The sequence below is a fragment of the Drosophila persimilis genome, unplaced genomic scaffold (genome assembly GCF_003286085.1).
Source record: "Drosophila persimilis strain 14011-0111.01,24,50 unplaced genomic scaffold, DperRS2 tig00000663-arrow-arrow-pilon, whole genome shotgun sequence".
NCBI classification, from domain to species: Eukaryota; Metazoa; Arthropoda; class Insecta; order Diptera; family Drosophilidae; genus Drosophila; species Drosophila persimilis.
The window spans coordinates 315,533-339,471 of NW_020825331.1; the positions used below are offsets into that span (position 1 = coordinate 315,533).

The 23,939-nt window shown below is 40.3% G+C and overlaps 1 protein-coding gene across 2 annotated transcripts in view; it reads right to left on the reverse strand.

Annotated features, from left to right (window-relative positions):
* Positions 1–23,939, reverse strand: part of LOC6599314 (mannosyl-oligosaccharide alpha-1,2-mannosidase IA) — a 66,097-nt gene that overhangs the window by 38,568 nt on the left and 3,590 nt on the right. The window contains exon 1 of one of the 2 annotated variants that reach the window (XM_026991298.1): positions 1,981–2,790. The exons of the other annotated variant lie outside the window; for it this stretch is intronic. Coding sequence (XP_026847099.1) covers positions 1,981–2,775 — 795 coding nt within the window. The 5' untranslated portion in view covers positions 2,776–2,790. Of the gene's footprint in view, positions 1–1,980; positions 2,791–23,939 lie in introns of those variants that run through there. 2 annotated transcript variants of the gene reach the window in all.

The window sequence follows — 23,939 nt, forward strand, 5'->3', positions numbered from 1 at the left end:
GGCGGGCGCCGTGGCCGTGGCCGTGGCCGTGGTGGGGCCGGGCCGGGCCGGGCCTGCACAGGGCGTCGTGTGATGGGTATTGGGTCAATAATTTTAATTAAATGTTGGCGGGAAAAAATGTGCCTCAAAATGGCAGATAAATAGCGTGGATATCTGTGGCTTCACAGAACACGAAACAGATTTTAAAGTCTGGAATTGGCATTGGCGGATCCGATCGATGGAGGGCTACAAGGGTGTACATCTTCGGTGGCATGCTGCGCCTCTCCATCGACTTCAATAGAAAGAAGGAGTGGCTTGTGGTTCAGGGAGATTCGGCCCTCGTTGATACGCTGCACAAATGTCTCATAAGCGAACGGACACAGACATTGAAACCCATTTGGAGGGAAATGTACAAGCCTCAGAGAATCTCTAACAGATCCCCCCCATTCACCACGGTATCGTTTAGTATATATCGGTATACATACATAGATATTGTAGGCGACCCGGGTTCATTGAATTGACTTCCCCCATTCACATGGAATAAATCTCGAAGGTGCACCTAGTATTACAATGCCATTTCATTTCTAGACGGAGATCAAAACCGGCTCAAGACGTATTACAAAATCGGTTTTTTTGCCAGTTTAAACCCGTTTTAGGGGCCACATCAGTCGTCGTCTGTCGGGCATTCAAGCTTTATGCAAAAGTACGAGCGGGGCGTGAGGGGGCGGCGAGGTGTGTGCAACAAAACGTGACAAATTTAATTGGGCCCCCGCCCGGTGCCACATGACGAGGCAACTTCCGAAGTTTCCGTCCCACCACATGTTAGGAGGCGGTATCTCCCTCGCTCTCCCTCTATCCTTTCAATGCAAATGCGATTCTCCTCCCCCACACTTTCCCCAAATCCCCTGCTCACTGCCCCTGCCCTGCGCGTAAAATCGAATTGCAAATGCCGAAAATGTTGGCAACAAATTAATTTTATTTGCGGTTAACCGCATTCCGTATACCCTCTCTCTCTCTGGTGTTAGATATCTTTAGATTATTTTTTTAGAAATCTGTGAAATTTTTGTAGTTTTTGTGAAGAAATTAATGAAATATCATTATCATGGTAGAAATCTTGGATATGGTGGATAGTTCTGGGTATGAAACAGTTCTATGGCAGAGATCTGTGAAATGTCAGTGTTCTACGGTACAAATATATCAGATATCAATATTCCATGGCAGAAACCTGGAAAGTATCTTGGATATATGGCAGAAATCTTAAAAATATTAAATTTCTATGATATATATCTTTGAAATATCATAGTTTTTTGACAGAAATCTTGTACATATCATAGTATCATAGAATGATAATGATATATATACTGTTCTTCTGTTCCACAAAAAAGTAATCATACCCCCCGAAAAGGTATGCTAGGGGGCGTATGAGAGAGAGAGAGGGGGGCAAAGCAGGGAGCAGTGGGAGAGCAACGACGACTATTCGTGTTTGTCGCTCATCGTGACAATGCAGCGAATGATTAGCGGGAGACAACAATAAAACGATAGCAAAAAAAAAAAACGTGATTCCAGCAAAAAAAAAAAAATATATATATAAATTTAAAAAAAAACACACAAATTGTAAATTGAATTTTTACAAATGGAAAGCCTTTTCTTTTAGTTGTTTTTTTCTGTGTGTAATTGGGAAAATTAGGTGCATGACAATCGAGGAAAAGGCAGGGGAAAATAAATCAAATAGCGAGAGAAAATTGAATCTGACGCTCTCTCTCTCTCATTGTACACCTCTAGAAAAATTCGAGAACCAATTAAAAAATAAATTGTAAATAAAAAAATATTTAAGTAAAGTATATTTTTTTTTTTTTTTTTAACTTAAATTTTTTATTCTTCCACGAAAATTGAACACTTTTTGGGCTAAGAATTTTGAGGGGGCGGGGGTGGCATAGTGGGTTCCTAGGAAATTCTGATTTGTGATTGAAATTGGATAAATCTTTTTCGGTCAGTGTATACCTGCTTGACATGGGCGCGTCGCTCGAACTGTATGCCCCCTGGATTGTGATCCCGGATATCCATCACGATGTTGCCGCCTCTGGGGTTTCCAGTGTCATTTCCATTGACGCCTCCTCCCCCAGTGCTCCTCCTTTCATTGCTTTGTTCTGCGGGACTGCTTCTAGGACTGTTTCCAGTGCTTCTTTTGTTTCCATTTCCATTGGTGCTCTTTTCAAATGGTGGCGCTGCCGCCACAAGTGGCACTGCTGCCGGCAATGATATGGAATCGACATTGCCCCCCATCAGGGCCTCGGCTGCCTCCAGCATATGCGGCATGCCCAGTGGCATGTTTCCACTACCAGATCCACTGCCGCTGCCACTGCCACTGCCACTGCCACTGCCACTCCCACTGGCTGCTTTGCCACTGGCACTGTCATTGGCGCTCCTTAGTCCGATTTCAATCACAATTTTATTGGCCTTCTGCTGCTGCTGCTGTTGTGGCAGCTGCTGTTGCAATGGTCGCTGCAGATTCTTTGGATGCGTGGATGCCGATATGTAGTTGAGATCGCTTTGCGATAGTTGATGCTGCTGCAGCGTCGAGTACTGCTGCTCGACCAGTGCCGCCCGGGTCTGGGCCGCCTGATGGCCCCCATTGGCGGCCGCCGAATCGCTGGCCACCTTCTCGCGCAGCTTCACAATGTTCGAAATGTTGATGCTGTTCGTCAGGGTGATGCCCGTGATGCAGACCAAAATGATAGTCAGCACAACGCCGCAGATGGCAAGGGTGGGCATGCGGAAGAATTTTCCACTGCACATGATGCACCTGAGCGGAGGACGGACGGGCGGGGCGGGGCGGGTCGGGGGCTATCGGCTGGGAGGGGTTTGCTGCTGGCAAATCAGTCAAGCAATCATTTGAATAGCCCTTTTTGTCTGGTTGTTCTAACTCTTTTTTGTTTTGGGATCACTTTTTCGTTGAGGTTCAAGCGAGAGTTCAACAAACGGTACTGCTGCCTTCTCTCGTTCTTTGTTGCACTTCGATCTCCGCTCGCGATCGTCTCGCGACTCGTTCGTGTCGGCGTCTCCACTCTCGTCTGCAGCTGGAACACGAATGCAGCTGCACTTCCACGGCACGGCAGGGCTTCGTTCGCTGCAAAGCTTGCGTCGCTCGCTCTCTGCTCTCGCTCTTTTACCGTTTCGCTTTCGCTCTCTCGCTCTCGTTCTGGTTCTCGTTCTCGTTCTCGTTCTCTCAGCTGCTGGTTCACCTTGAGACCGAGACGCTGGCTTCAGCTGACGCCGCCGTCACAGCTGCGCAGCTGCCTCAAGCGGATTTGCATGATGTGTTTACCGTTTCAATGTCTGTCTTTGATTTGTTTGCTTTTTTTTTCTTTTTTTTTACCTCTTGCCTTTGTTTATTTGATTGGTTTTTGTTGTTGTATTTGCTTTCATTTATCGCTTTAAACGGGAACAAACAAAGTTATAGTTCTAAAAATACACGCAACCCGAGCACCGCCCGAGCCAGAAATGCAGATCGTTAAAAATTTAATTTGTGTACAGATTTAGCAGTTGTTTTCGTGTGGCCTTTGTTGCAATTTTGGGAGAGGGAGAAAAACAAACGCATTTGTGCCTTTTCTATATCAAATTAATCAGTTCCAAAATTTCCCAAAGAAAAAAATATTAAAAAAATTTTTAAAAGTCAATAAAAACATATTCCCATATGATTCTGTGCCGATATTTTTTTCTAAGTCTATTCAATAGTTAATGTTTACTTTTTAAATATTTTTTCGTATTTTATAGTCATGTTTTTTTTTTTAATTATTATAATTTAATAATATTATTTATTACTTAATTATTTCTTTGTAAAATTATTTATTATTATTATTTGTATTATTTATTTTATTAGTAGTATTATCATTTTTTTTTTTAAATTTAGAATCCTATCTGATATAAGAAAGATGATTCTTGATAAAAGTTCTTCCACAAAGGATCTGCTACTATTTCAACAATCTAATAAAAATCCCAGAAAAGAAGCCCCATTTCGACTTATAGTATTATTTTATTAAGTCAAGAAATGTTTCAGTTTCAGTTTTCTTACTTTCAGATATGATATGATAATATATATGATAACAGACAATAGATATCGTTTTCACAGTTACGAAAATGTAGGCTGTACAATAAACGTAGTATTCCGACCCGTGGAATACAAAGCAATCTACCACTTAATAGTGGTTAAAATATATATGTACATATATACTCTTAAAGAACCAACTAGACAAATATTAATACTGAAATCTGTATGTTCATTAGGCATCCCTCCTTCCCTAACCAACTATTGTCTCTATGCTGTTCTAATGCGCCTTTCAAAATATTAATGAAATCAGTTTTCATCTCAAAATCACTCACACTCTTCCTTTTCCTTTACCTTTCACTCGCAACTGCTGCCGTCGCTGCTTCTGGTGCTGCTGCTGCACGGTTGAACCCGGCTTCGAGTATCTATGGGAGGCTTTAAGCAGGTTCTAATGCCTGGGGCTCTAATACCCTCTTATCCCCGTCCTATTGGCATAAACAATAGGATTTTGGGGACAAAGGGATGACAAGGCGGCGCCTTGCATCTTTTCTATTTCCCATTTACGTATACCCTAACCATTTTATTTGTGTAGGAAATATTAGAATATCTGTTACTCCAGATCGATTGAAACTACAACGAATGCCCAACCCACTCGTTGATGAAAATTTCCCATAGGCCAACAGACTCGTTAGTTTCGCATCGCACAGAAACAGAGGCCATTTACAACGAGTAAGGAAAGAAAGTGCAGGACTTCTCTTTTACAGAGTATCTCAGTTTCGTCTTAAATTACATTGTTTTCTGTGTGTTTTTTGGGTGGAATTTAGGCATTCATTTCATGGGATCTGCACACGCGCCTCTCGGCGACGGCGAGAGGGGGACATGGGACACTTGGTGGATTTAATTGAGCCGACACGCACGCACACGAGCGCCACTTGCGTGTGTTTGATGAACTAAGCAAGAAAGCAACGAGAAACGAGAGAAGGGGCAGGGCAAAAGAGAGCGAGAAAAGATTCCATTTAATTGCATATCAAAGCCTGTTGCCTTCAAGAAAATACCCTCGCACATATCTCGTTGTACGTTGCGTTTATTGTCGGACTATGGCACGATCACCCTTTCACCGGGATTTTCCTGGATTTTCAAGTCGGGGCACACGGGCCGCGACACTTTAATATCAGGTACTATATCGTATATAAAGTAATAACCCAAAAGCCCATTGGTCCAGCATTGATTGTGCTCGGAAAGCCAGGTGTTCAAAGAGTCAAACGAAAAATGGATTCGGTTCATTCTATGACTATAATATTCAACATTCCTTCACCCTTTGAGGGTTCCATCGGTGCAAAACCTATCTTTTTGGCTTTATCAATTACATGTGTCTGCCTCCAGCCCCATTCTGGCCCTATCCACCTCACATATTCCCCCATCTCTCTCTCTCTGTCTCTCTCCATCCATCACTTTTATTCAATTTCTGTTAGATTTTTTTGTTCTGTGTGTGTTTTCCTTGCTATTTATTTCAATTAATGAAGCTGCGTCTTTTGTCGCTTAATTAATTCCCAACAAAAGGGCTCTTAACAAATTTTCGGCTGAGCAGAAAGAGGAGAGTGGAGTAAACCGCGGGGGGAGTTAGGAGATGAGAGTGCTGGGGGAGAGAGCATTGTGCGACTTCTTGAAGGGGCATTAACGGATTACATTTTCAATTTGGGATGTTTGAAGGCATTTCAATTAGTCGTCATTTTGTGAGATAAATCGCTTTGCGTGCGTGCTTTCGAAAAAGAAATGAGCGGGGGAATGGAAATCGTAGGAACAGTATAAGAAAAGCGAGTACTGGAAGAATCGATTGGAAATGGAATCATTGCGATGTTACTGCTTTCTTTTATATACAAAAAGCAGAGCTTGAACGATGTTTGGAATATAGCTAGAAAGGAAAGGTGTCGCTGCGTACCTCTGCCTTCATGGAGTTCATCCCAAACGGTGCATATTTACGAAAACAACCCAAAACAACAAGAAACTAATATAAGTAGAAGAAGGAGAAGTGGAAAGGAATAGGAGGAGGTAGTAGTAGTAGCAAAAGGTAGTAGTAGAAGACCTAAGACCCTCTAAGACCGTTCTCTCAATATGTCCTCTCTTTAGTGCAACATTTCCTTGAGGAAATGTGCCAGCCCGATCCGTTGAGCAAGGCCCTCAGCCCTGGACCTCCACTTAGATTGTACTTAGATCTCTTTAAGGATTTAGAGCAAGTGCAATGCAATACTACTCCAAGTTTTTCGACCAGAGTCCAGAGTCTTTTGCATGATATTAAAGAGCTATTCATTAAAGAAAAAATATGAGAAAAAAAAGTTAGAAGATCAAAATGTTTGATTCGCTGCTGCATGGATGATAACTATAATGAACAGATCCCAAATGCAAGTACGGGGCAGGTCGAAGCAGTGTCAGATATTCCCTTAAATTTACAGAAGAATCTACAAGCATCCATAAGGTTGCCAGCCAGCCATATGCACGCCAGGGATAAGTTGTAAATTGCATAATAATAACATCCATCAAGGAAGAAGCAGGAAGGAGCTCCTGGCTCTGAAGGAGAAGACGCTATGGCTGTGGCTCTGGCAGTGGCTGTGGCAGTGGCAGTGGCTGTGGCAGTGGCTGTGGCAGTGGCTGTGGCAGTGGCAATGGCTCGCTGGCACTAAAGAAATGAATGTGTAGCAATCTTTGCCGTTTCATCTTAATTATTTTCAACAGCTTTTCATGAAATTGCGGCTCAAGGCGGGCGGGCAACAGCAAACCAGATTGCATTACAACAAGTTGCAAGTTGCATGGCGGCATAAGGATGCAGCAATGTTGCACATTTCATAATCGAGCGAGAGAGAGAGAGAGAGAGAGAGATGGGAAACTTTATTAAATTTACTCAAGTAAATTGCAATTTATTCTCTTCCCTCTGCCAGTGCCTGCTCCTTGCCAGTCCTACCATTCGCCATTCCCCTACTAGAACTCCCTTTTCCCCGGTCAGGCAGGACCAAAGGATGCGGGAGGCTATCAAATTGGATTACAGGCACTGGCCACAATGCGTATGCGTCATCTCAAAGTGTTATGGCGACGCATTAAGTGCAAGGAAATGCTCTAGAGATTGCAGTTTCGATCCATAAATATAATACAATATATATCAGAAATATATAGCACACATCCATCAGGATTCATGGGGAAAATGCCGATATATATGCATTTCACTGACCTGCCTCAAAGGTTTTTCCAATTACAGAGCAGAGCAGAGCAGAGCAGAGCCACGGAGCGTAGCAGCACTTTCCACCTGATCGGCCTTGAATTAGGGGGCTTAAGCGCTGACTTTTTTCCCCCCATTATGGCGGACATACTCGTATTTTGGGGTAATTTTAGCTCAAGTTTCAGCCTCGGAATCGGATGAATCGGATGGAATACTCGTAGGCTTTAGGGCGTCCAATGGTGGTCCCTGGTCCCTCCCATTGCCGGCCTGCGCCTGCAGCTACGTGTTTTCCTGTTTTCCTCTGACATTTCCCACCGAAACATTTCCTCGCTTTCCTCTTCTCTTCTGTTCTCTTCTCCCCTCCCCATTGCCATCCCGTTTTTGGGCAGCTGTGTTGCTGCTGCCTGAACGCATTATTTTGTCATTTGCATTTGGCTCTGCATTTCGAAAGCCTCTCTCCTGCAGTTCACCCCCTCTCTCTTCCCCTGCCACCCCTCCCGCTCTATTGCAGGCACTCTTTTTTTTTTGCCCCGAAAAATTTTCATTTCGAGGCACGTCGAGGCTTCGGATTTGTATATCCTGCACTGAGAGGACTCCATTGGGGTGGATTGGACCCATGGCAGGTCTTTTGGACACGCTCAAGCGAAAAAAAAAGCCAAAACAACATACATGTCGTGCACATGATTTTTATTTTATTTTTTATCCCGCCTACCGCTGGCTCCTAATGATTTCCCCTAAGTGAAAGGACACATTCGTGCTGCCACAGGGTATCCGCGTGGACGTTTCTTTGGCTGATTTTTCTTTGTTTCTTATGCCCTAAAGGTTGGGCAGAAGCTTTCTTTTTGGCTGATGCTGTTTCTCTTTTTGTGGATGGAAGGAAGGACGGCAGGACGGAGAAATGGAAGGAATATTTAAATCCAAAATCCAATCCCCAAGGCTCTCTCAATGCAATGTGTCCTTGGCCAATGAGAGTAGTTTTGCTTTTCGCTTGTCAGAGATCCGCAAATCGAGTTAATTTCCTTCCTCAAAAAAAAATATAAACAATTTGTTTCCCGGCTCTGTTTATATGCGGCATGTGGCATGCATTTAACTCGCGCCTTGACCCGTAATCGTACCCGTACCCGAGCCGGAGCCTCCTTTTGGGGTGCAAAATCAACAAAAACAAACTGCGACATCAGACGCGTGTGTCCTTGCGGATGCAGCTCCAGCAACCTTTCTCTAATTAGTACAACTGTTTGCCCAGCTCTCAGACCCCTCCCCACCGCCCTCCCTCCCTCCGGAGGGGCAGCTCTACTGCAGCGATAATTATAAATCTGAGAATCTGAGATTGAAGGGCAGTAGCTGCCTTTCGCCTCCTAATGATTTATTTACGCTTTTCTCTCGCAGTCTCACAGTTTCTTGGGACAACAACGGACAACGTATGAAACCATTTTAAACTTTCTCTAAATAAATAAGTACTTCTAAAATACTAATAATAATAGTACAAAATAAATCAAATAAGCTGGGGATTTCCTTTGGCCCAATTTCGCCTTTTGACAGGCCAAATAAATATTCATTCCAATATTTTACGAATTGGGACGATTAATCCCCGCAAAAACAAAGAAAAATTCTCGACCCAATTATGAATTAAATTCGATATAAATTAATGTGTATATGATCGAAAGTCGAGAAACAGCCTGACTGCAAATAAATGGAACATTGACTTTTGTCCTGGAAGGAGTTATGGCTGCCAGATGCCCCTCCTGACGGTTGACAGACGATGAATGATGGATAGTCGGCTGTATAATGGTTTGATTGATAGAATCCGGATGGATGGGGTGGGGCTTCACGTCTTTGGAAGGGGCACACATCTTTCACTCTCTGGAGGGAAATAAAAGATATCCATGAACTATTTTCATAGTTGGTTCTTGAACAGCGATGACTGTACTTCCGAATCAACGTTTAGTTTCCCGCAGCGGTGACTGTACTCCCCAATCTACGTGTAGTTTCCTCTTGTTTGTGGCCTTCACAACGATCGCCTTCGGCTAGGGAGGTGCCTGGGAGTGGGGCTTCATTTGCGTGGACATTTGGAACGTTCGAACGATGGAGGGAGCAGAACATTAGGCAGTGAGGCAGTCAGGCAGTGAGGCAGGGAGCCATGTGGCATGTGGCGTTGACAGGACGGGCCAGGCAGGCGAGGCAGAACGAATGAGTGAACGCTGTCCACTTCGACTACCTTCTGGCGGTGCCTCCCTCCCATTTATTGTGTGTGCGTGCCTCTGAATGTGGTGCGGTTTAAAGCTAAACAAAAGGACAACGCCAGCGCCAACAAGGACATCCAGAAGCCAGAACCTATTACAAACGCAAAGCCCAAAGCAGCAGCAGCAGCAGCAACCAGTCGTCTATTGCAGGCACTTTGAATTATTAAAACTGCACCACAAGGATATAACAATAACAAGAGAGGATGGGGCAGGGAGAGGAGAGGAGAGTGCCTTCTAATCCTACAGCCGCCAGCACCCTCTCCCTTTCTCCCCCTGGAATATATCGTCCTTTGTATCGTGTTTGGATCTCCGTACCAAAAAATGGCAGAAGCATGAAAGCCATATAGAACATTTTAATTTTCGTAGGTTTTGCGGGAACGGAAAACGGGGACTTTTGAATTCGCAATTGGTAACCGAAACCGAAACCGAAACCGGAATCGAAGCATTATTTAATTAGTGAATGCCAATTGTTGAAAGGCGACAGCAGAAGGAGGAAACATCCACAGCAAGAGCCTGTACACTGTCTCTTCCTTTCGAAACGAGCTGGCACACAGCCAGGACATGTTTAGGGACTTCCCTTTCCACACAGAGATAAACTGAGAGGGAGAGAGAAAGAGAGAGATCCTCCACGCTGTCATGCAGGTGCTGCTGCTGCGACATGAGGTTTTTGGGGATGTGCCGCTGCTGCCAAAGAAATAATTTAGCATACTTTTATGCGTGTTGCAGGGCTCCTGCCTCCTGCCTCCTGCCTTCTGCCTGGTGTCTCCTGTCTCTTGTCTTTATATTTCCCATTCAAATGGAGGACATGCTCGCACATGCAAGGAACAGCAGCAGCGGAAAGAAGTAGCAGGAGGGGCAACGTTCGAAGCGTTCTTGTCAAGGGCACGTGTGCCTCTGAAAACTTCAAGAATTCCATACCATTCTATACCATATCCGTTCAAAGTATATATAAAACAAATAATACAAAAATATAATAAATAATACAAAAAACTATAATAAATAATACAAAAAATATAGTAAGTAATAAAAAAATATAATAAATAATACAAAAAAACTATAATAAATAATAAAAAAAACTATAATAAATAAAAAAAAACTATAATAAATAAAATAAAACTATAATAAATAATGAAAAAAAAAATAAAAATAAAAAAAAATAAAAATAAAAAAAAATAAAAAATAAAAATAAACAATAAAAAATATAATAAATACAAAATAAATAATAAAAAATATAATAAATACAAAATAAATAATAAAAAATATAATAAATACAAAATAAATAATAAAAAATAAAATAAATACAAAATAGATAATAAAATACAACTCATCCAGAACCAACCGATGCGCACTGCCGCATGACGCGAAAGATTATGGTTAACCTTTCGAAACGCTGCTTCTCAGTGACTAACAAAAGATAGTTCAAATAGTTGTAATTTTCGGATGTTCGGATCTCTTGGGCTCTGATTTTTCAGTCGGAGAACCGACTTAGAACCCGTATAGCCCCCTGGCCCATCCTTAGTCGCCATTTAGTGTCTGCATTCCGACATCTGATCCCGTGGCGATGCTGTTTGTGTGTTGCACTTCTTTTGGTTCCTCTTTTGTTGCAGCGAACCTTCTCGCTTAATTGCTTTTTGGTTGTCTGTCCGTCGGCCTGTCTGTCTTTGGCCTCTCTACCTCCTCTCCTGTCAACCAGAGATACCCTTTTTGGTACCGAAAAGACAAAAAAAAAAAAAAGAAACCCCATTCGGCTTCAATTGTTGGCCTGACAAAATGGATTGTCTCTGTGCTTTGGGCCCCTGTCCTGACTTTGGCAGCCATTCACCTAGACCCAGAGGTAGAGCAAGAGAGAGAGAGATAGTAGACAGAGAGAGACAGGGAGGGACATCAATTCTGTTGACTGGCGACAAAAGACAGTTGAAAAAAAAAAAATTGAAACCGAAACAGAAATAAAACTAGATTTTTGGAATTAAAATGCAACATGAGGCTTGGGCCATGAAATTCAGAGATGGGCAAAAGTGAGAGAGAAAGGCAGAGGGAGGACCGGAGCCAAGAGCATGACAGAGAAGAAGACACTGAAATGCGTGTCAGAGAGAGAAAAAAAGAGACTAACACAGCCAAAAGAGCAACAGAGACTGGGAAGCTGGGGGGCAAAATGTGAAGTGAAACTTTTGGGCCAAAAAGTCAGCAAATGATTTTTACAATTTCTGCTGTCCAATGCAGTTACGTGTACGAGAAGACTACCGCCAGAACCAGCAGCAGCAGCAGCAGCAGGAGCAGGAGCCAACCCACAAACAAACAGACAAACAAACGTAAATAAAATGCACGAAAATTCTGCAAAAAAGAAGTACCACACCTACACTCACGCACACGGGCACACGCATTAAAAAGTTTTGTCCAAAGGGGAAAGTGCAGTAAAAGACCAGGTAAAAAAAATATATATGGTATTACGACGAAAAGGATACCCCATACACAAGGTAGAGATTTATGCAAATGGACTTTCACCCCGACAGAGAAAGTGGAATCAGTTGCAAATATCAGAACTATCATGCGCCTACAACTAGAATGCAATCATGTGCAAAAACAAAAATTAATATAAATATAAATATAATAAAAATAAATATAATACAAAATTAATTTAATATAAAATAAATTTAAAAAATAAATATAGTACGAAATAAATATGTATAGTAAAAAATAAATATGTATACAAAAAAAATTTATTTTTAATACAAAATAAAACATCTGAAAATATTCAATAAAAAAAATATAAATTATATTAAAATAAATGTTTTTATTTTGAAAAATACATAAAAAAAAACGAAATATTTTTTTAAAATTCTTTATAATTAATTTATTTATTATTATTAAATATTGTATTTTTTAGTTAATAGGTATATATGTATAGTTTAGGTATCTCATAAGTCTTACTTAAACCTTGAACTTGAATCATCACCACAAAAATTATTCATTAAATTATCCCGAAACTATAGTTAATTACTTTGTGTTTCGTATTTTTACTAGTGACCCCAAGCAATAAATTTTTTTTTTTGTAAATACATTACAGAAAGCTCCACAGAAACGTGTGACAAAAAAAGATGCATCCATGGCTTTTGGTCTTTACCCGCTGCGCGATTAACATAGATCGCCTTCCTTTTGAATGTTTTATAGCCATGGGTATAGTACTTATTGTAAGAGTGCTTCCACTCATTGTAGAGAGACTGCTGCACCATCTTGGGTCTGTCCCCTGCCCCACCCACCGATAAATTGTTTGTGTGTTCGCCTTTTTTTTTTGTATACAAACGGATGGCGGGCGCCACAAAAATTATGGTTGGACAACGAGGCCACAAGAAAGGCGTGGAAAGCCCAATGAATTATTAATCCGCACGAGGAAAAGTAAAAGGAAGGAAGGAGCAACGGAGGAAAAAAAAACAGGTGGAAACACCAGCAGCGTAAGAAAAAGAAGCAAAAAAAAAGCAGATAAAATCAACAGCAAAGAACAGCGGAAGTAAAAAATTTCAAAGGAATGCAACAAATTTAAATAAAATAAATAAATAAAAATACATCATAAATATAAAACTCAACAAAATGCAAAAATTAGAAGAGATAAAAAGCAAAAATAAATCAAGTAATAATCGAATATTTCAGAAAATATTATACCATTCGCTTATGGGAAATTTGAAGACCAATTTTCAAACAAACTAAAAATAAAAAATTAAAAAAAAATACGAAAAAAAATTCTAAAAAAAAAAATTCTATAAATTTCAAAAACTTGAATATTTCCGAATGGTAGCTTTTGGGAAATAAGAAAAACGATTTTTTAATCAATTTAAAAAAATTAAAAAATACTAAAAAAAAATCTATAAATTAATAAAAATAAAATATCTATAAATATATAAAAATAAAAAATTATATAAATTCCAAAAATTGAAATATTTCCGAATGGTAGTTTATGGGATATTTGTAAAGCAACTGGCATTGCAAGACAGAGACGATTAAGAGGTACCCTTTTTGGCTAATAATTTGTGGCAGTAAAGATATAGCGTAGACCTCAGGTCTGTAGAACTTCACACAAGAGATGGAGAGCCCAAGGACAGAGTTTTCCTTTGACTTTGAGCATGGCTACTGGAGTTTTTGCCCTCGCAACCGAACGACGCGGCAGCTTCTTCTTCCCTGTAAATCTACTGCTGTACACTTTGTCTTGCCATCAAATCAGACGTGTCAAAGTGGAAGGAATGTAAGGGGGAGGGGGGGGGGCGACCTTTGAGATGCTGGCAGATAGAGGAGTAGGGTACACACACCATGGGGCAGGTCAACAAGCAGACACGAGTCGAAGGAAAGAGTTTGTTTGCCTCCCTTTTTGGTAGCAGGAGGAGGGAATTCTTTAAATTCCTCTCTTCATCCTCTCAATGCTGCTGGTTTGTCGGTTGCACAGACACCTACACCTGCCACAGCTGACACACCTGCCTCTCTCGTGGCTCCTGGCAGCATCAAGTGCAGCGTGCAGCAGGCAGCAGGCAGCAGTATCAGCATCAGATTGTCCTGGCCTGGCTCTGGTCTTTGGCTTGGAGCGTGCTTCGCTCTCCGTCTGTATCAGCGCTTAAGAGCACTCGAGTTGCCTGTAAACAAACACATGACTCGCTAGTATAGTACACTCGTTCGGATAGATACGGATACGGCTCTGCGCAGAATATGATACGCTTTTGTCTAGGGCCCCTCAAATACTTTGGAAGATGCCCATTGCGGGGCGGGTGGGGGTCCGCGGCTTGGCCCTTTTCTCTCACTAGCCCCAAGAAAATAAATGACGAGTATCGTTCTCCGTACAGGTTACACGGAACAAATGTTTCAGGTTACAATTATTTCGTTTTCTTAGTTTTTCGCAGGAAAAAAAACATTACTTTTATTTTACTTTATTTTCCCTCTTTTGAGGATTTATTCTTAAGTTACATTTTCCGAGATCTTTAGATATACCTTGTGAAAGATATCTACCATAAAATACCACTGATTTCCACTGCGAAGGATCTCTACTACTCCACCACTCTTTTTCCAAAAAAAAAATATATGACCAAATATCGTTTGGGGCTATAGTTTCTAATTACTATCTTATTCCTTTTGCCATACCATTAATCCCTTAAAATCATTGTGTCTAATATTATCCATTGTCTTAATTTTCTCTTTAATATTTATAATTATTTTAATTGTTAACCAGTTATAAAAAATAATAAATAAAATACGATAGTTCTAGGCCTCCAATTTCCAGGCTAGAAAACCAGAATTCGAAACGAGAATCGATAGCGCAAGAGATCGATAGAGTTATGGCGAGAGAGGCGCTTAGGATGATAGACCTGCTGATAGACCAACTACAATTTGTAATTCAGTTTTTAGATATTTATTAAAAATATTTGCCAAAAAAAAAAAAAACCAATGAGAGACAACCAAAGTGGTTATCGCAAAATCGGAGGCCATATAAAAATGTATCTATAAAAAAATAGACATAATAATAATATATAATAATAGTAAAAAAATATATAATAATAGCATAATATATAATAATAGTATAATAATATATAATAATAGCCTAATATATAATAATAATATATAAATTAAAAATTATACCAAAAAAAAAAAGTTTGAAAATATACCTTAAATCGATTGATAATATATGGGGATGTTCCAATAAATAAAGAAATGGGATATGGAAATATGTAGAATATTTATCGACTTTTATCTTCTCTATATTCTTTGGATTCTTCTTGTGGCGCACCAATGGGAGATCTCACTGTACTTTTACACGCTCTCTTCTTTGGCTCTTAAGCACTTTCTTCCTGGCACACTTTTCCCCACCCGTCTCTGAGGTGTCTTTCACTTTTCACTCCCCATTCTTCTGCTCATCTGTGGGGCCTCCCCCCCTTCTTCAATGCTTCCTCCATTGCGTGATGGTTATTATGCTCTATGCTCTATGCTCTATGCTGTATATGCTCCTTCTCAAGTGAAAAATGACGCATTATGCGTTACTTTCAAATGTGTGAAAGCCGCTTCCTTCCACACAGTCTATGTCTCTATCTGTGTGTGTGTGTGTGTGTGTGTGTGTGTGTGTGTGTGTGTGTAAACCCTTGTGGCCACACATATACCTCTATAAAGAACCAGAGGGAGGCGAAGCGTTTTGCCTATGACTGAGATTTTTATGCGTATTTTTCAACATTTGAATACCGTATACTTTTGTGGATTGGCGCTAAACACTGAAAGCTTTCTATATATAAGATTATTGTCTAAACATTTATCAAAAATTACCCTATGCCTAGCCTATCCTCAATCATATTTTGTATTCAACAATCCCTCAGAAATGATCTAGAACAACTCTTCGGAACACAGAGTGGATCCTTCAAGGCGTAATACCCTTTCTATGTGTATATTTTTATATTTTTTTGAAATTTCATAAACAGGGCACACTCTTCCATTCACTGCGCCATATCCCCTTCCCCATTCCCTTGCCTATACGCCACTCTTTTATCCCATATATATACATATATTTTTTTCCCCCTTTTTTGTTCGTTTGTTTTATTTACTGCCGCTGCAACATTTCGCGTGTGAAGAATTTCTCTCTCTTGCCTGCTGTGCGAATGTACTAAATATATAGTATATATACTAAATATATATATTTTTTTTTTCTTCTTTTTTAGATTTAGTTTTTGGCTTTCATTTATGCACACAAATACAAGTACGCCCATATTCGTCGCATATTTTGTTGTGCCCCATGCTGGGAGAGTGTCGCTGCTCTGTCCCTCTGTCCCTCTGTCCCCAGCTCCCTTGATCCCAAGCTGTGCGTTGTTTTCGGTGTATTCGGGTGATTTTTTTCCCCCCCCCTCCTACCATCCTCATTCTTATTATTACTCACGGGGATTCCTCGCTCGCAGCATTCAAAAGTTGCTTTGCTCTGCTTTGAGTGTCAACGAATTTAAAAGTGGAATTTTGCTTGATTAAAATTTGTTTGCAAAAAACTTTTCCTAGAGATGTTTGTTCATAATTCCCGTGGATTTATATCCAGTGGCGGGGGACTGATTTCTGTTCAAGAAACATACATTTATTTCTATTAAAGAGATTTCCCTTCTTGGAGGATGATTATTTTTTAGGCTTTAGGATTAAATGATTTTTAAAGAATTTCAGAAGCCCAAAAACACTTTTCAATTAAAAAATGATCCCCTTTTTCTAATTGAATATTTCGAAGGGGAAATAAAAAATATATTTTTTAAATATTTACACAATATTTTGATGCACCAGCCCAGCCGTTTGGAGTGGAGGCACACGTGACGCGACATTGCAATAGCCAGTACTCCGTTTTCTTAAGTCGAATATTAAAATATGAGTTTTAGGCGAAATATTCCTTCCATTCTATCCACTGCATGATAAATATTTCATGAGCATTCATGCCACGCCGTCCGTTACTCCTCCAAGAGCCACACCGCACAGACCGAGAAAGAGAGAACCTTCTGTCTCTTCACTCTGGCCATAAAAACGATTCGATCTAATCCGATCTGGTAGGTGGTATTATCCTTTCTTAATGATTCTGCATTTTCGATTTTGTTTTAGTTGCCTTTTCGTTCCCAAAACAAAAACAAAATTCGCACAAAGGATTTTGCACGTGAAATATTTACTAGAAAATGACCTTTGTTTAGCAAACAAAAAAAAAACCCGCATGAAACACATATTCAATAAGGCATACATTTTATATTTTCTTGACCAGCGGGAAATTTTCTAGCAAAATATTTTAGCCATTTGTTTTCAGCTTCTGTCCTGCATCCTGTCATACGAGTATATATATATTTATGTATATTATTATATTATATTATATTATTATATTATATTATATTATTATATTATATTATATTATTATATTATATTATTATATTATATTATATTATATTATATTATATTATTATATTATATTATATTATATTATAATATTAATTATGTGGTATCAAATAAATATTAAAGAATTTTTTTCTTCTAAACTTGATATTCTAAACTAATGGGATATGCAAAAAAATAGTTTTTTTCTGTATTTTTCATAGAAATCTGAAGCCCTAAAAATGTTTCAAATTTCATAATCATTTTGATTTTATTTTTCAGTAAAATTTTCCCTGTTAAGAGCATTTCCCTAAAGTGTTTTCCACATTTTTCACCATTTTTCATTCATTTTTGTGCTTTTTCTGGGAAATGGGAGTTATTTGTGCATGCATTTAATGCCATTTTATTTAAACTATTTCCTGCATTTCATTTTTTAATTTCCCTCCATTTTTCTCTTACTTTTTTGTGGCCACAAGCACTCGAAAAAAAAACAAAAAAAGAATGCGAATTGTCCATACGAAAATCTTTTAAAATCCATTACTTTGTGGCCATAATATTCTGTGATTTTTTTGCAATTTGATTCAATTTTTAATGCATTTTTGAACCGACCAAATGTTGCGCTGAATCTGTACCGATTTTCCTGTCACCATTTTCCGTATTTCATTGCATTTCATGTCATTCAAATGTAAACAAGAAAAAAGCACGTCAAAAAAATTGAAAGGAAAAGCAAGATGGTGTCATCGGCACATTGCACTTCCGTTTCCGCTTGGCAGCGTCGCCACCGCCACCGCCACCGCCGCTGCCGCCGCCTGATGGAGGTTTGGCGGTTTTGACCCCTCTGCACACGATGCACCACCATGCACCCAGAATTAATGGCCAACGCAAACAATAAGTTTCCCGCCCGCCTGCCTCCCTGCCTCCCTGCCTGCCTGCCTCTTCTTCCCCTTGCAACTGCAACAACAACATGCCAGTTTTGTTCTTTATTAAGTAAAAGAGTAGCCCAAATGGATGCTGGCTGCTGGCTGCTGGCTGCAGGCCACAGCCAACGTGCCTGCTGCAGGTATAGCCTTGAACACGCACGTACCACACAGCAAGCTACCGTTACTTGCTGCCGATTTACCGTACAACTCGTACTCGCACTCGTAATCGTAATCGTAATCGTACGCGTACGATACGGTGTACTACTCGCAACGTTACGGAAACGCGAAGCGCGCGCGCGTGCAAATGGAGTTGACGCTTCCAGTGCAGGAGACACAGTGAACGCGCCAGAGCCAAGCATCAGCAGAAGAACCAGCACCAGCACCAGCACCAGAAGCAACACCAGCACCAGCACCAGAAGCGACAGTGGCAAGCGGCAGTGCCAGTGCCAGTGCCATTGGCAGCCAGACAGTTAGCCCTTCTCCCGGCTCGTCCCCCCTCCCCGTCTCACACCCCTGCCTCCACGACGAAGGATAACCAGGAGGCTATTCCCAGCACACGAGCGAAACATAACGACCCGAATGTCGGGCTCTCGTGTTCGGCACCATTCGGCCCTCGAGTCGAGAAGCGGCGAATCGAAGCGAAGCGAATCGAGTCCCGTCCCGTCCCGTCCCCCACCGACTGGCAGTCGGAGCGTAGGAGCCATCGACAAAGGCGAGCGAGCATACGCCAAGCAGGAAGGAAAGAGACGGCGACGGAGACAGAGAGTAACGATAGAGCTCGACCTTTGGATACTCTTTACGACTAATAAAAGAGGTTCATAGAGTGCTGCGGTGGGTTCTGATATTCTGATATGATAAATATCCAAATTTTACCAGAAAAATACCAAAAATATACCAAGACAAATATACTATTAATTTAAAAATAAATTCTATCAAGTAAATCACAAATTTACGAAATAAATAACGAAAATGTACCACTTAGATACTAAAATATACCACATAAATACCAAAAATGTAACAAAAATATACCAAATAGATACCAAAAAAATGCCAACAAATCTTGCATATAAAACTCAAAAAATGTGTCAAATAAATATCAAATGTGTACTTGATAAATACCAAAAATGTACCAGATAAATACCAAAACTGTACCAATTCGATACCAAAAATATAACATTTAAAAAAATATACTTTTGAGTATTAATTGCCTATTTCGAAACTTTCTAACGGCTTTAGGGTATTTTTATTTGCAATAATTTTGGTATTTTTTATTACAAATATTAATTTATTAATTATTGATTTATTATGTATATTTTTTTTTACTAATTAATTATTATTTCAATTCCGTATTTACTTATTTATTTATTAATTGTATTATTTTGTTTATTATTTTTATGTTTTTTTTTTAATATTTATTTACATAGTGAATGACTGTTCCAATGTACCCCTACCGCATACCCTGTCTAATCTGCTTTGACAACAGCAACAAAAACACAAACTAACGCCGCAAAACATTCAACAATCTTTTTTTGGCGCCAAAAAATCGCATAAGTGTAGGAAAGCTCCCTAGAGCAGAGCTTTTCACAATACAAAAAGCTCGCGGCAATCGGCGGAACGAAATGGCAAACGGAACACTACTCTCTCGCTCTCTATCTTTCTCTGTCTCTCTCTCTCTCCGCCGGTTTGTTGGATTGTGGGTGGGGGCATGCAACACACCACCAACAACATGGACTTGGGTCCCGCTGCAATATGCATGGGGATCAAAGCTTTTGGCCCAAAGGTCAGCGTTAAATGAAGCGTTGTTTTTTTTGGAACGGCTCAAAAACACACACATCAAATGCGTATCGAGACCCCCGCCATTCTATTAAAGTGTACAAGTTAGAAATTCTTAGCTCGAGTCGAAATTAGTAAAGTATATTTAGAGTAGATTTCTAGAGGTATTTACAAATATTTAAATATATTGCCAGATATGTATTTTCCTACAAGTATTCCTAGAAGTATTACTAGAGCTCTTCCTAGAGGTATTCTCAGAGGTAATTCCTAAAGGTATTCCTAAAGGTATTCCTAAAGGTATTCCTAAAGGTATTCCTAAAGGTATTCCTAAAGGTATTCCCAATGGTATTCCCAGAGACCATCCTAGAAGTATTCCCAGAGGTATTTCCAGAGGTATTCCTAGAGGTAATCCTACCGTAAAGAAGTCTACTCTCAACTGCAAGAAATCGAAGATAGTAAATTCTTTTACTACTCAGGTGTCACATTTTGATCAAGTGCCAGTTTCTCTCGACTTCGGGCTAAGGTGTCGGTTAGTTGTCGCTCGTGGTTCGTCGTGGTTCGGCACGAGAAAGAATAACAGGGTGCTGCAGAGCGCAAAACACAGGGTTGCTTTGATTATTGCATCAGCTGTTTATGCTTTATTTACTTTCGTTCGAGAGACTTCTCTTACCGCCGTAATAAGGAAGCAAGAATTTTGTCCCTGACTTTCTTCAATCGGCTGTCCATAGTCTCTTATCCTTCATCTGTTTGTTAATCCTTCGAACAACCCGGCGTCGTGAAACCGACCCTTACTCTGTTATCCAAATTTTTAAAGAAATATTTAACTCTTATGCAACCATAAACAGTACCTTTATTAACTACTATTTACACTATTTATTTATTTATTTTTTACAACTACTATTTGTACAATAGAACTCTCCAAAAAGTGTGTGTGTTTGGCTTCTATTTTTGCTTTGTAAATTTCGCATTAGTGTCACTTGTGTAACCACCCAGCCCTCCCCCCTCCGGCCCACCTACCATCAATCATTCACTTAACCGTATATAGGAGGAACTCCTCTGAGCCATAATCAGGTTTTTTTTTTTCACAGTTGAGCTGCCATTTAAGTGGTTTGCAATTATTACAACACACCGTGCTATTACCGACTGGCTAAACGGAGAAGGTAATGACTAGTTTGATGGGATAATATTTCACATTTCAGGGAAAGTTATTGTCAATTGTCTCTGGTGAATATTTTATGGATTGGCGCGACATGAGAAAGTAGGAGGTCCATGCAGGTCTCTTTATGTATTTAGATCGTTTAGATCCATTAGCCTCGGATGACTATATAATAGCCCTCCCGCAGGTCATTCTTCTTTTGGGATGTGAACAGTCCTATCCACGGGGTAGGATGTTCCTGCACACATTTTTGTGTTCGGTGTCTGGAAAACATGGTGCATGCTTCAGTTCCCGGCAGAGTTCTTGGCCAGATCTCTCCGGTATCTTCGGAGACTTCGGAGACCCGTCCGATGTCTTCCCAGTGTCTTCAGATTCATCCATAGAACCGACCCCAGAGCTATCCTCGTATTTGCAACAGTTTTTTTTCCGCAAGATTCAATGATCACGACACCAATGATAATCAAGACAAAAGATACAGTTCTTTGGGTTCTTGGCTTCACGCATGGTTCAGGCATCCCCCTGGCATCCTTCAATGGAGGTCGCAGATCGATGGAATTTGCTCCATTTCCCCGGTATCCCGTGTTGCCACATCTCTTAAATTTCTTTTGCGCTTATCCGAGAGAAATGACCTTCCAATATATACATATTTACGTTTGTATCGTATTTCAAATGAAATTTGATACAAATTTAATTGCTTTATTGGTTTTAATGCATGGCTTTTGGTCGTGGGGTAATTTTGATGTTTAACCAAAGAGAAAACAACTATTTGTTGCGCCCAAATAATTGCGATAATAATGGGGGGGCAATGGGAAACATGCAAACCCATAAAACACCTTGCGCTCTACCGCACTCTCTCCACGCCCCTCTCTCTCCATCTCTCTCTCTCTCACTCTGTGAGTCACTGCCATCGGGGGAACAATGCCATCGACTGTGTGGCAAGCCCCAAAAGCCAGGGCGCTGGCCGGTTGTTTGGATGGGTTATTGACACATTTCCTTCTATTTGGGATCCCCAATCATTCCGTCTCTGTCTCTCTATGTCTCTTTCTATGCGAATGTGTCCCCCTCTCTGTGTCCACTCTTTTACTCTCAATAGGTCTCTTTTTCTATGCCTCTCATGCTGGGGCTTTTTTTGTTTTGTTTTTGTATGCATAGCACACGATATTTGGTGAAAGCCAAGCCCCCAGAGAGAGTGGGGGATAGCAAAACAGCAGGCCAACATGTGGGATATAGTGGGTGGCACAGTCCAGTGCCACAGTGGCAACAGTGCATCGAACGCAAAATACAATCGAAATGGAAGAAAATCACCTCCGATCCTTTTTTCACAGCATGAGGTTCCACTGTGGAACCACTGTTCCGTGTAAATATTGTAGGCAATGACTAAATTAACAACGCCCCCGAAAAATGAGTGGAACATTGTTCTAAGGCCCCGCCCAAAGACACCATAAAGACACCACTGGTGCCACTGGTGGCATGAATAGAAATGTTGGAATATTTTTAAATTTCATTTCGTTTCTTTGGACACTTATGACAGGCACATATGTATGTCCATCCTCCTCCACGCGCATAATTACTCCGATATTTGCAGAGTCATAATCGGGCACATTTTGTGCACAACTAGCTCGGAAAATGATTTAGAATAAGTATTCCAAATGAGTATTCAAAATAATATATGATGCGGGTTTATCTGGAAATCTGTTGCGATGATGGAGTTATAATGTGTGTGCTTAAATGGTTCGTTGAGTGCCCCGATCCGGCCCGCTCCGGCCCGCCCTTCGTCGTGGACTCTTTCAACCGTGAGAGATACATATAGCGATATAGAGGGAGGAGTATACAGGAGGGGGTGTCTCTGGTATGCCAATTGCATGTCCATTTGGCAATCCGCATCATGCAACAGTTGTAGGGCGGAACAGCTGTTTCTCTGGCACTGAAAAGCCAAGCTCTTCGGAGAAATGATTTTTTTCAGATTTTCAAGGAACAAAATATGTTTGGTGGTTTTTAAGGTTCATCTAGGAAATGTTATATAACTGTTAGACAACTGTTATAATACAGATGTTATACAACTTTTATAAAACTGGTATAAAAATGATATAAATATGGCCTAATTCGTCCACAACAGTTATAGATCGGAGGAAACAACTATTATACTTTACTAACTGTTATATATTTGTGGAAAATATTTTTAGAAACTAATATACATTATATTATATATTATACACGTGGAAATTACCTTTAAAACTGTTATACATCTGTGGAAAACAATTTTAAGAACAGTTAACAATCTGTGGAGAACATTTCTAGCCCCTGTTATATAATTCCTATCGAAATTCAATCTCACTTTGAAATAAGTTTTGCGAAAATGGAAATAAGATTTACACTGAATTTCCGCATTAATCTAACTCGCGAATCTCCGCAAAAACCCCCGTTGAATCGCATTAAATTTCATGATACCAGATACGCTCAATATCGAAGCAAATTAATTAAATTTGAAGCGAAAGTTTTCCGTTCCCAATAGCAATGCAAGTATCTAACGAGGTGATTCATCGTTGCTTTGTTCTTCAGTCTCCACCATCTACCTCCACTCGAGAGAGTCTCCTTGACTATTCCCAAACATTATCCACATTCGCCGCACACTGGAAAGGGAAACTTGAGAACGTTTTCGTTGTGTCTGCGATACGATCGATGATGAGTGGAATGCGGGGCTGGCTTTGAAGCCGTTGTGTTGCGAATTTTTCAATTGATTGCGAAACCCATCCGGCCCGGGTATTGATATCGGAGA